Here is a 13,567-nt window from a genome sequence, read left to right as displayed (position 1 = left end):
AAATTCATACCAAATTTGGTTCCAATTGGTCAAGTAGTGTCTAAGAAGATTTTGAAAGAAAGAACATTAAAAATAGCACAAAAAAAAACATCGAAAAAGGGCAGTAACTCCAACATGACCAAACAGATTAAAATGAAAATTTGACCACAGAAAGATCTTATCATGCTGAACACTTATAACCATGTCATAATTAAGCTAAAACTAATGGTTTTGGAGATATATGTGAAAAAAACTACTGTCTGGCCCCTATATTCCATTTTCAGTAACAGCGGCCATGTTTTTTTTCAATTGATCAAAAATCCCAACATCAGTTCTATGCACGTTACCCCAAGTTCGGTTCCAATTGGTCAAGTAGTGTCCGTGGATAAGTTTTGAAGAATTGTTAACGATGACAAAAGACCCCAAGTGATTTCAATAGCTCACATGGCCTTCGGCCAGGTGAGCTAAAAGGCCTGTTGATGCAAAAGGGGTGTAATCCATAAAGTAAAACTAATATTTCTTTTTCAAATTCCAAAATGATCCAGCCTAAAACTCTCATGGGAATTTTCCAAAGTTGGCAGGTACGGATCTGTTCATATTCATTTCTCTGGCTTGACAGTGACAGGGTGTCTGCTATCATTATATATTTATGTGTTTTCTTCATTTTTTGTAAAATGGATAACCCTCTCAAGCTGTCATCTCTTTTCCACTGGCATCATTAATACATAAATGTATGAATATGAAGTATCTCAAATTTAAACACCAGAGTACTTTAATTGCTCACTGCATATTTCATAGGCTGTTATATACATGTAGTTTAACTTGCAGTATATAAAATGTTTTGCACCATTAAAAAGATGAAAACATCAAATTATTGTATAGCTGTGGGTAAGAAATGAGCAATTTTATCATGAAAATTCTGGTTTTCAACACTTTTTGGCTTCCAATTTCACAACTGGTTCTATTCACAATCCCCAAAAATCAGAAGGCCTTCCTTTTGCAGAATGACACCGTTAAGTACAATTTCATAGAGATCTATACAGTTATCTTGACACTAAATTTCATGGACAACCTTGACTATGACTACTCTATACCATTACACAAACCTGAAATCTTTGCACGCCTACTTAAAGAATACACTTGATTATTACTCAGGTCCTTTGACATTTATTTGAGACAAAATGAATCAGAAGGAAAAATAACAAAATACATACAACAAAATTAAATACAGAAAAAATTGATGAAAAATTCCCTTCAGGACGTAGACCTAGAGTAAGGGAAAAAACTCTTGAAATCAGTGATATGTTCGTATCTTAATCCATTTCACCGAAGCCTATTAAGCTTTCATTTGAAACAGAATGAAATCAGTCCAAGTCACTTTGATGCTTAAATGAGATTGATGTGAAATACTGAATACAAACGTTCCAATGACTTGAGTCCTATACCCTAGATCTACCTCCCAAAGTTGTACAAGATGTTTTTTTCCCTAAATATACATCAGTTGTAGCATGTCATTATCTTCACCAATAACTTAACTCTGACTACTATAATAATTTCATGCATATATACATTAAACGAATCTATGACATATCTTTTTAAAAATACTCCTCATGCATTACTGATTTCTTACAAAGTAACACTTTTGCTAAGAGTAAGACCTAAAGTAATAAGAGAGAGTACATACTCTTGCAAGGACTTACATATGAACGGAAACCTTCAAGCTTTTAATTTTATACAATAACACTATCCTAAACCATGTCATTTGTAAAAGGAGACTTCAAATTTTCTATTTCAATGGAGTAGGGTCATTACAGCTTAGTTATGCCCAATAATAAGAAAATTGAAATATTTTCACTAATTTCATTTTATAATTAAGTATTGTAAAATACATTGTATAGATTCCTTTAACAGAATAAAGCACATTTTGCATTTTGATGAAGCCAGTCTACTTTTACAGCACGTAAGTGAGGAACAAACAGATGGTTTGAAGAGTTACTTGATATAAGTAGGTTTTTTTTGTAAATCTTATAAATTGATTGTGTCAATTTCCCTCTAACTTACAAATCCTAATTTTACTTCACCATGATACTGCCAGAAGCAACTTATCGGTCAAATACTTTTTGGTAAATTGTTTTTTGACAATTCAATTATTTGCAAATTATTTAATAATGTCATCTCAGTAAGAATTACCATTTCAATCACCTAAAGGGTTAGAACATTCATAATATTTGCAAAAATAAAATAGTTTCCGATAATCAAATACTATTTTGTAACACTTTTATGAACCACACATTTTTCTAACATAGTTTTGACAATAAGGGCAATTTTTACTGTCTTACTGACTCTTGGTATGGACAGATTTTACTGATGTCTTCATCAAATGCCAACATTTTAATTGGTACCTATTCCTTGAATGCCAACAAAAATATTTCTACACAATGACAATAGGTGTTGTACACTTACTAACCTGCAATAACCTATCAGTGAATTTATCAGATCACTTACTTATTACACCTTAGTTTATGAATAACATACATGATTTTCTCATTTCGAAAAAATTTCAAAAAATAAAAATTTTACTATGAGATTTTCAGTAAGTCAAATCATTAACAAAGTTTTTTTTTATCATATATGCAAACCCTTATACATAGAACAAACTTAAAATAATTTTCCTCATAAATAATACATTATGATTTTCATTTCACTTCAATCTAACAAAACATCATTTCAACAAAATTTAACAATGTCAACAATGTTCTTGTATTCCCCATATCTAAACCTACTCCATGTCTACTCATGTACATATAGTTCTAAACTATCACATTTCATTACCAATGAAATTCTAACAACTGAAACCATGACTTTCAAATGAGAACTTTAACAAGTGAACACATTACACAGTACAGTTTCCTGCACAACTTTAGAGCATATTATCTATAATTTACTTCCTTGATATAGCTACACATTTCAAACCTCGGTCAAGGAAATAGAGATAAAATCATCACTTATCATATCCTGCACGTTTCAAGTGTGTATTTATTAACAACAATACATGATGACAAGCAAAATAATAGGACATATTACTATTCTTTACATTATTCAATGATCTTACATTACACAATGTACAATCACAAAAATAGATGATGTGCAATCCTTGAGAAACAACTGATGAAAAAAAAAAGAGCCACAAAAAAAAAGACACAAAAATCTGTATCATGCTAATGAGATTATTAGTTGTACTATGTATTGACAAAAGTATTGCTGTATTAACATGTACTACTTTTATATAATATGAGCTGATCATGGGTGTTTCAGTCTACCTGTAGCTACTGTATCACAGCAGATAAACAAAAAGAATCTATCACTGCTGAGAGTTCTAACACGAAGACGTCAGAGTCTCTGAATTTCCTAGTCTTGCATTTTCTGGCAGTGTTTGATTCTTTTTTTGCCTTTTAAAATTGATTTTGTGATTAGTAAGTCAATTCAGAATGCCCTGCCTGAATTTACAAAGACGTCATAAAACCTTTTGTTGTGACGTCAAAAGTGTCACATGTTTTATCTCACCACAGATGAGTTGTGGAAATTTCACATGTCTTAAAATTGAAGTAATCTTGTCTCTTTAGTGAAATATTCATTTTAAGAATTGTTATGGCTCCAGTGACAACCAGGAGAGTTCAAAATGATGAATCAAACCATATGTAGAATAAATGGTTAGAAAGCCATTTTAATCATTCAAAAGAATGTGAATAAATCTTCCCCAAACTTGCCCAATAATGTCTGCTCTTAACACAGAAGTTCAAAAGCTTAGGTAATCCATTTTGTTTTTTTAAAACATTATTCAAAACATTTATACAGATGGAATGATGATCCATAATTAACCATTCTACATCTCTAGACTGACACTTGAACAATAACAACAGTTATACATCTGCCATGATACAAAGAGTTCAGGTAGATTTTTATTAAATATAGTATGTACTGGTATATAATTATTAACAACCCAAACACATCAGGAGGTATTTTCAGTCATCAAAACATTTACCTGACATGATGACAAAAATGTATCAAGCAACATGATCTATCCTTTAAAAATATATCTTAACTTTGACTATGAAATTACATTAAACTTCTATTTTCATTGATAAATGCAGGGTATGACATTAACATTTTATGAACCTTTTCCTATCAGGCAAGTTGACGAAAATTCTTCTTGCCCAAATTGAAATCTAGGTTGTCCTTTAGTAAATGAGTATTGAAAAATGAATAAGATTTGTGTCTTCCAGGCAAGTATTATTTGACCTTTACTTGTCCAAATGGTAATTTCACATGTCCAGAGCATTACGACAACCTTTAAAGTCATACCCTGAAATGATACAATGTCACAATTGTTTATTTTGAATTGTTGAAACTACTGTATGGTAAATATAATTTTGAAAACTTCTTACATGATTTGATACTGAACTAATAACATAAACCAGATTAAAGTAATAAATTACACTCAATATGCACTGTATAAATTCTGTAGAATTCTTAAATGCAGCCTGGTAAAATTTGAAATGGATGCTTAAACCTATGTTGGTTCATTTAAAAAATCTGCCACTGTATTGAATCAGAACGCATTTTGATGGCAATAAATTGCTTCTGTAACTTTGCCCTTTATCTTGTTCAAAAAGATATTTTGCCTTCCAATCTCCTTCAGTTTAAGATCTAAGTGTAAGCACCAAACCATAGTACAAACATTTAGGTATAAATTTATCAACAATCTCAATACTGAAAATAACAAAGAAAAATAAATGTGTATATCTATCAATATTTACACTTTCTATAGTCTTTGCTCATCAAATCAACAAACATTTGAGATCAATTAACCATTCACACCTTTCTACTATACAATTTATTTCTTACTTAGCCTGAAAATCCTAATAACATGATAATGAATGTATATATCTTTACATAAAGTATGTATGAACATATTATAATTTCAATAAATAAATAGTTTAGTACACTCAGAGTTGTATTTTCATTCAACCTTTTCAGTTTTAATAAATGAAATATTTATTATGATAGGATATTAATTTTCATCACCTTAAAACTAACATAATATCAAGGAAAACCAGGACTGGATTAACTGTAAAAGTCTAAGACAGTTCTTTTGTAAGTGATACTGTTAAAAAATCATTTGATACATGTGATAAACTCAGACTCCACTAAAATGTGGAGGGAAAAACAACAATGTCCACTGTTTGAACAGCAGGATTTTTTTTCTCTTTCCTCTTTACAGAGTAGCAAATATTATGCAAGCAAGAGGATAAGAAATATTGACAATGGTTCCAAACATGATAAAAATTGCTGGTAGCATTCTTGTTCATTTTTTATGAATATTTTTATGAAGCTTAAACAAATTTAAATATGCCCTGAAAGTAGTTTCCATGGAGTTGACAACTGAAGTATGGACATTATTATTTTAAGCATTCATAGAAAATATGATATACAATTCATGCCTATGAAACAATATAATTATCAAAGATTCACAATGTATATAATACAAGAGGTAAAAGACCAAAAACTTTGGACGAATTAGACAATTCAAGATAAATATACATCATTAAAAAACTTCTTTCATTCACCATTCCATTCAGTACTTAAAATATATGGTTACCATGACAGAAAATGTTGTTTAACAAAAAAAAAATAGCTGATCAAAATTCCTTTAGATGCTGTAATGACTTAGTATTAAACCACTAACAGAAATCCTTTCAGAAATTTATTTTTAGTTCTTTGTTCATTCGTCAGTTTTTTTTTCTAATAGTTGAATAGCAATTTAACAACAACACTTTAAGACTTCAGAAAGTACATGTATGCTAAAGTTTTGTAGTTGTACTATCTGAAAAACATGAAGATTTTTCATTGACAGTAAGCAGTTAGGGTTCAATAATCAAAAACTGGCACATATTAATCTGTAATTTGGATGGTAAAATACAGTTAAGACACTAAAACTTTAATTTGATTTGACAAAACAAAGCAAGTTAATCAAACAGATCCACTATAAGATAATGATGTGCTTTTATAACAAATAGTGTTAACAAACAATAATTGAGTTGAAATTTAGAGGTTAAAATAATTTCACTTCATCATAATTATATTTGAAGTGATTAGAAAGTGGTTGTATTTTTCCAGTTCTTGATTTTTTCACTGCTGTCATCTTAATCTAATGAAATTTATGGTTTGCTATAGACATTTAAGAATAAAGCCTGTATTACAATATACAATGTCAATGGTGAATTCTCACATCTACTATTTTCACATGAAGTTTATCAAGTAAATTCTGCTACCTACAATAAAACCAATAAGATTGAGTGCACCTGATAACAAAATGTCAAAAATATGTTCTAAATTTTGATATGAGAGCAACTATCTATCAATTCACTGATAACTCCGCATTTATAAACTGTTTCAGGCGATCTAAATATTGTCCATACAACTCTACATCATTGTGACCAGCTCCCTCCACCCACAATGGCTCAACAGCACGCGGACAGCGTTCATGTATTTGAAGTCCATGAGAAAAGTCAATGACTTCATCTTCTGTTCCATGAATTACAAGCACTGGTGATGTTATTTTGGGAACTTTGTCAATACTGAAATCATAAAAAAAGAGTACATGACTAAAAAGTTATGTCAAAAGAACTTTCAAGTTGTACATTGTACATCAATAGAACTTTTCATATTTAATCAGATCAACACTGTTTTGACAATTGTTATTTTAGGATTTTTATTTTGTACCAAATGTGCATCAATGTCCCTTAACAAGGCTTAAATGCTAAGTACGTGTACACAGTACATGTAATAAGTACAAAATGTGCATCAGTATCCCTTAACAAGGCTAAAGTGCTTAGTACATGTACACAGTACATTTTTGTAAATGGAATATGTATTCCTGTAATCAAATGATCAGATGCAATCATAAAATAAATGTAATACAGCCAAACCTGTCTTATCTACATTGTACATGTACTACCTATACATATATTTTATTTTAGCAATAACCAGTCTTAAGAGACTCTGATTTTAATACTATTATGAAGTGAATATTATGTACATGTCTTAACCTACATGTACATTCAAATGTATGACCAGGATTTTGTTCTCCATTGGAAGGTCACTCAAAACAGGGTTCACTGTATCTAATAAAGAATTCATGGAAAACACATTTTAGGAAAGAATCAAACATGTTATTCTTTTTGAACAGACTACAATAAAAATAAATGAAAAAAATGAAAATAAAAAATCCAACAATCTCCACATACATGTATGAAAATTACATGTACATGTAACACAAATGCATATGCACACTGTAGATTACTCAGAATGTTAAATTTCAGAATATTCAAGTGCCGTGAATATGGCTATATCAAGCCGTTAACATTCTGTCACCCCTTAATTGTTTATAATTAAAAAACAAATCAATTGCTTACACAGTTCTTTCCTTCAAAATTATCAACAACTAACCTGAAAAATAGAGGACTATATAGGATTCAACTAGCCCTAAACAAGAAAAGTACACATCATTTTACCAGCCTGAATCAATTTATACTAACCCTAGGCTTCAGGCAAGTACTACTTATAAGCCCTAAAAAGCCAAAGACAAGCAGAAGGTTTAGTATATTCTATTTGAAAAATAACAATATTGACATTTGTTTGTGTGTAATTTATTACAAAAACTTCTTCCTGTCAAAGAACATGAGGCTCTCAAAAAGCATGAATTACTCACCTGGTAAACCATGACTTTATTAACCAAATAAGTAAAAGTATCATGCTTTGTTACCATAATTGACCAAAAAATTGCAGAAAAATACAGTACACCCTGAGAGTATAGATTCTCAAACTCCCATTTTGGTGTCACTTTTCGGAGTGACTCCAGGAAATTCCCAAAAATGCTATCAAAATCATGGATTTTGGTGTACTTCCTCCAAAAGACAATAAAATACTCCCACATGGGATTTTTTTACTTCCCTGATTATCCTTTGAAGTACCACATACATCCTGTCTTACCTGCAGGTGAACATGATTGCAATACACAAGTTAATAAGATACTTGGAGTGACTCTGAAATACTCCCAAAAAGACAATAAAATACTCCCAGATGGGAGAAATCACTTGGAGGATTTTAGCAGTACTCTATAAAACTCTGTGATCCACTGGACACGAAAATGGGAGTTTGAGAATCTATACTCTCTGGGTGTACTGTAGCATATTTTGATGAATGCTGAAAGTTCAACTGAGCACCTAAGGCACTGTAAAATGTTGGAAATTTTAGAATCTCTGGAAAAATTTAGGCAGGGGTTCCCCTAAGCCCTGTTATCCCATTAGGTCAACAGGGAGGGGCATTAGACTGTTTTACACTTGTGTGAAAGAACATTAAATTTAGTTAATGGCTATACAACATTTTCATAACCACTCAGGACACCATACTAACTACGTATGTACACCAAATATCATTGATATCAAAGCAAGTATCAAAATTAGTGGGATAATGACAGTCATTTTGAAAATGGGCATCCAGAACAAATTTTCATCATTCAACTTAGAATGCCACAATTCCAACAGTAACTGCATAACTCTCCTATTTGAAGGAAGATCACAGCCAGATTTTATCGATTTTTACCGATAGCTTCCGATTGGCTTGTGACGTCACTAAGTCGGTTTGGTACTGATACAAGTACTGCAAATAATATGTATACGAAGAATATTCTGAAAATATTTCTACGATCATGTTTATCTAATTACCAGAACACGATGACTTGTCAAGCTTACGATTGCACAAATGATAAAAGAGAAATGTTCTCTAAGTTTTTTTTACCAGCAACACAAACATTCTTCGGAAGTAGCCGTAAGATTTTCCTTACAAATACTAGTCATCTGGCTGCAAATCCAGTTAATAATGTCTGACCTTTGTTTACATGTTGTGCCTCAATCTCTTATTATATTTATTTTGGGTTGAAATTATACAGGAAAAGTCCCAAATTTGTGATTTCTTCGGACATCGTAATCAATTATCTATTTACTTTCACTTAACAAACCGACTTCCGTGACGTCACAGTTCAACCAATCATGGTGGCGCCCATAGTTGCAGGAAATTCAAATATCCTATACTCGGCGTCACATAAATAACATACTGTTAAAATTTGAATAAAAATATTTTCTACGACTTTATTGACACCTACCGTCGTTTAAATTGTCTTAAATGACTTGCTCATTCGTTTAGCCAAACGGCTTCTCCCTAAACATTGAATCGTTAAATTTTGGTCAGATTTTAATTCTCAGTGCCAATATTTACATTGTAAAAAGTCGGCCATGTTTACAGTGATCGGGTTGCTAGGAGATGTTGTTTACGTTTAAATGGTTTGTCTAAAAACCGAAGAACCCAGAATGCATTTTGGCGTTATTTCGGATATCTCGGATTTATTTTACGTGAACAACGTACAATACCGAGAAGTTGATGAAGCAGACGATTGTCACCAGAGTTCGATGGGAGCTTAGGAACTTCGTTTGTAAACAAATCGTCCTGTAGAAACCAACATGGCAGATATTAGTATGGGATTTTCCCGTAAGGAATTGTTACGCATGATTTAAGCTAATAAGCGACTTGTTTAGGGAGAAGCCATTTGGCTAAACGAATGAGCAAGTCATTTAAGACAATTTAAACGACGGTAGGTGTCAATAATGTGACACTGAGTATAATTATAAATCTCGATTAATTAATTAAGAAAAGGAAATTATTTTGTTTCAATTTAATTTTCCTGAATATTTAACTGATTAGTTTCGATATTTATGACTTGCACAATAACATGGTCTTCTCCTTTAACTGGCGGTAAATTTACAGCTTTCAGTTGTCTCATGGCCATAACTGCACACAAGTGCTCAGCAATTGTTGTTTACAATTGCAAATTCTGAATGGAGTCTGGAGACCACAAAACTCTAAAATTGCCAAAAGTAGGCAGGGTAGGGTCAGTGAGTTTAAATTTTTTCTTCATTTTGACAAAAAAAAAAGTCTGGAGTGAACTTTAAAAACCAGGGTCAATCAGGTGACTGGAACTACACATATTTTTTTTTCATTTGATCTTAATTCTGAAATATATTCTACTTGTAACCAACCAAAAGCAGTGAACTGGATATGTTCCTGCAAATACACCTGTACATTAAATACATCATTACCTAGGAAACGCATCAAAAAACCATGTTCTTTTTGTATCAGGGAATGCAACTCTCATCCCTGATGTTAGAGGTGAATGAAGCACAGCTGCACCAACTTCATAACGGGATGCTAAATCAATAGTTGGCACAGTGCCTATACTTTGTCCATACAACACAACATTTTGTGGGTTGATACCGTATCTGGTTCTCAATGCATTCCATGCAGCATCTATATCTGCATACAGGTTTTTCTCTGATGGTTTCCCTGAACTTCCTCCATAACCAGAATAATCGTAACTAAATATATTGCAATTAATTCTGGACCCAAGTCCTATATAAAAACTACTCATTTGCCCCAGATCAACTGCATTCCCATGACTGAATAATAGGGTATACTTGGCATTTGGTGAGCACTTAGCAAACATGCATGCAATACGATTTCCTTTTGATGTCCTTGTGTAGAACACTTCTATACAGTCTAATTCACGTTGCGAGTATTGCCATTCTGCTCTCTCTGTTAAGTGTAAGCTAAACTTTGAACCTGTCTCGTCGGGGATCAAGGAGTATGTTGGTTCTGGCGGAAGAAACGCCAATTTAGCTGCGATTCTCGATGGACAAGGTGGGCAACAAAACAGACAACATAGTTCACTTAATGATAGACTATTCATGTCTATCTCTTACTAGACACAAATTTAGAACAAAATCTCTCAATCAAGATCACTTCGACATGGGATTCTACTTTATAATTCGTCGATTCACCCTCTGTTTTTCAACGTACAGAATGTTGTCTTTCTTCCCTTTATGTTCGTGACGTCATTCACACCGGATGTCCATTCATAATAATGGGATAGTTACCATAGATAATCACCTGGGGGCAAATAAAAGAAAAGACGATTTTTTTTCTTTAAAACTGGTGTTTTATTTTTTTTTCACAAAAAACTATTATATTTCGTATTCGCGGTTTTTATTTAACTAATACCCATCAAGCAAAACAACTCGACAAAACACAACAATGTACCGCTATGTCATCCAGGTTTGTCTTTCTTTCTTTTTTTTGCATGTGGGTAGAATGAACCAAGAAACATTGACATAGTAAACTAAAAAATATATAATAAAAAAATAGTGGTCACGGTTCTCTATTTTTAAATGTTTCTATTTTAACACCCGTTTTTCGGCGGGTTCGATTTTTTTGTCCGAGACACTGGGGCTTGCTCCCACTGTCAAATATGTCACACGTAATCCCACTATTATATAATCTACACAAAGGGATCCCAGATATGGGGATGCCTCTCTTCAACTCATTTTTTTTCAAATTATATCGAATTTATCAGTATTTACTGCTCAGCAATCACTTGACAAATGATGAATCTAAGGAATAAACACGGGTGTCACAATCTAAATAAATCAACACAATGATTTAAACATTCAAACTCCATATTTTTTCAATCGCTTGGGCACCTAGTGAAACTACTGTGATCTTGACATCTCTAGACAAATGTTTCAGTACCATTCTGTTTAAGACTCAGGCAATGGGTGGTACATCATTATTCTCAACTTGGTCTTTTTAAATTTAAATGTCTTTTTAAATTTAAATATATATAATACATCGAGTCATCAAAATATGATTTTCAGATACCCTTATACCTTCCATTTGCAAATCTTTTTGTCGCAAAAAAATCAATTGAAGTATTTTTGTATATTTTTTGGCTACTTTTTGTACCTCGCTGAGGCAAAAATCAATTTTTAGTTTTTTTTATTCTACGAACTTCTCCTTTCTACAGAACGAAGTAAACGGACATATGTATGCTTTATCATGTAGCACAATGTCTAAGCTTTAAAAGAATGCCGAGAAAGTTCCGGTAACACTTAGGGTTTTACGGTAAAATGAAACAAATGTAACCCTACCCCGCCGAAAAATCGCTTAAATTGACAATATCAAAACCCCTATAGTATTATTGCTTCAGTAAAAAAAATAGGATATTTGATATTTTCTGTTTAGTATTATCACAATTTATACTTCCGAACATTTTTCCACGGTGCATTTCAACCAAATTTGGCCTATCAATATCTTACAAAGGCAAACTTCACAATATCTTGATGGTTATTTCTGGTGGTTATGAAGTATAAATACCTGAGTAATGCAATGAAATCGCTGTGGTTTTTCCTTCATGTGCCACAACTTATTCACATTTCGCCTGATTCTTAGACGGAGAAGTACTTAATTGCGATAACACTATGAACACAAATTTTCCCGCGCTTTCTATTGTCTGTCTAGCGAAACCTCAAAACCACCAGAAATAACAATCAAATTTTTGTAAAGTTGAAAACGGCAACGTCATTGGGAATTTGAGGAAAGTTTCACAGCAAACGTTTCAAGTAGTATTGACGAAGAAAGTTCGCCAATCTCTTTAGTGATGTCATATTCACTAATTTGCATATCATTAAATATTTTCTTCTTCTGGAATCCAGTTATCCAACACATATTTGATGATTACTAACTGCTGTGCATGCGTGGAAAAAAACCAAAACATTTATACAATCAAATGCAAAAAATAGTGATGAAAAACTAACAAAAATCCCAATTATATTTTTACTGGTTTTAATTTATTTTTTTTTACTGTGGAAAAAAAAAACAGCTGGAGTCTGCTGTTACAAAGTTATAAAGTTTTGAAAATTGGAATTCTTTTCATGATATTGTCAATTGTTTAATTAGTTGTTTATTTGCAAACCACTGGAACATATATACGAATATATTGCATAAATGTCACTGCCAACCAATTTGAAAGCCCATAAAACACTCTCTAAGAGTATTGACAAAGGAATACTGTGAAGATAATTCGTCAGATGAAAATGATCTAAAAAGTCCATGCTATTGGGAGTATGTGTGTAATCTCCTGCGCTTTGACATTCCTTGTGTTTAAACTTATCTTTTCTTCGTGTCTCTAAACTGGAAGAAATGCCTGCAAGGGGAGTAACATACTTTTGAAGAAGGAACATGCACACATTGACGAATCGACCACAACTTTACCCTCTTTATTTTCTACATACCAACGTCATCCTCATCTTTTTTAAAGTTCGATATCTAATTCAAAACATGTTTAAGCGAATAAATTCCTGGTATCTTTCTTTCTCAAAAATGTTTACTTGTTTCTTCTGAAACATTCTAACAGTTTTGTTGTCACGATTTTCTGACGATTATAATGTTTTCTGCAAAATCTGGTAGATTCACTTTGACTGAAGTCGATAAATCTTTATCTTCTTGTGTTACTAAGAACAAAGCCACTATCTCACTTTTTTCCATTATTAATTTTAGCTCCTCGTAGACCTTGAACTTAGCATTTGGTTCTATTTTTTCTGTAATGAATTACCGATCATTTTTATTTGTAACGAACGAA

General features: G+C 32.1%; 1 protein-coding gene across 1 annotated transcript; it reads right to left on the bottom strand.

Moving 5' to 3' along the window:
- Window positions 1-1,123: 1,123 nt before the first annotated feature.
- Window positions 1,124-10,997, bottom strand: LOC148622034 (alpha/beta hydrolase domain-containing protein 17B-like). Its single transcript, XM_088571521.1, has 2 exons — window positions 10,194-10,997; window positions 1,124-6,617 (listed from the first exon to the last, which is right to left on the bottom strand). Exons 1-2 carry the CDS (start codon window positions 10,838-10,840, stop codon window positions 6,398-6,400), a joined length of 867 nt encoding a protein of 288 aa, XP_088427647.1. The 5' UTR covers window positions 10,841-10,997; the 3' UTR covers window positions 1,124-6,397.
- Between the last annotated feature and the right edge of the window lie 2,570 nt (window positions 10,998-13,567).

This window comes from Perna viridis, chromosome 3 (assembly GCF_037379345.1).
Source record: "Perna viridis isolate PV_CMFRI_1.1 ecotype Kerala chromosome 3, ASM3737934v1, whole genome shotgun sequence".
Lineage (NCBI taxonomy): Eukaryota > Metazoa > Mollusca > Bivalvia > Mytilida > Mytilidae > Perna > Perna viridis.
This window is presented reverse-complemented; position numbering and strand designations above follow the sequence as displayed.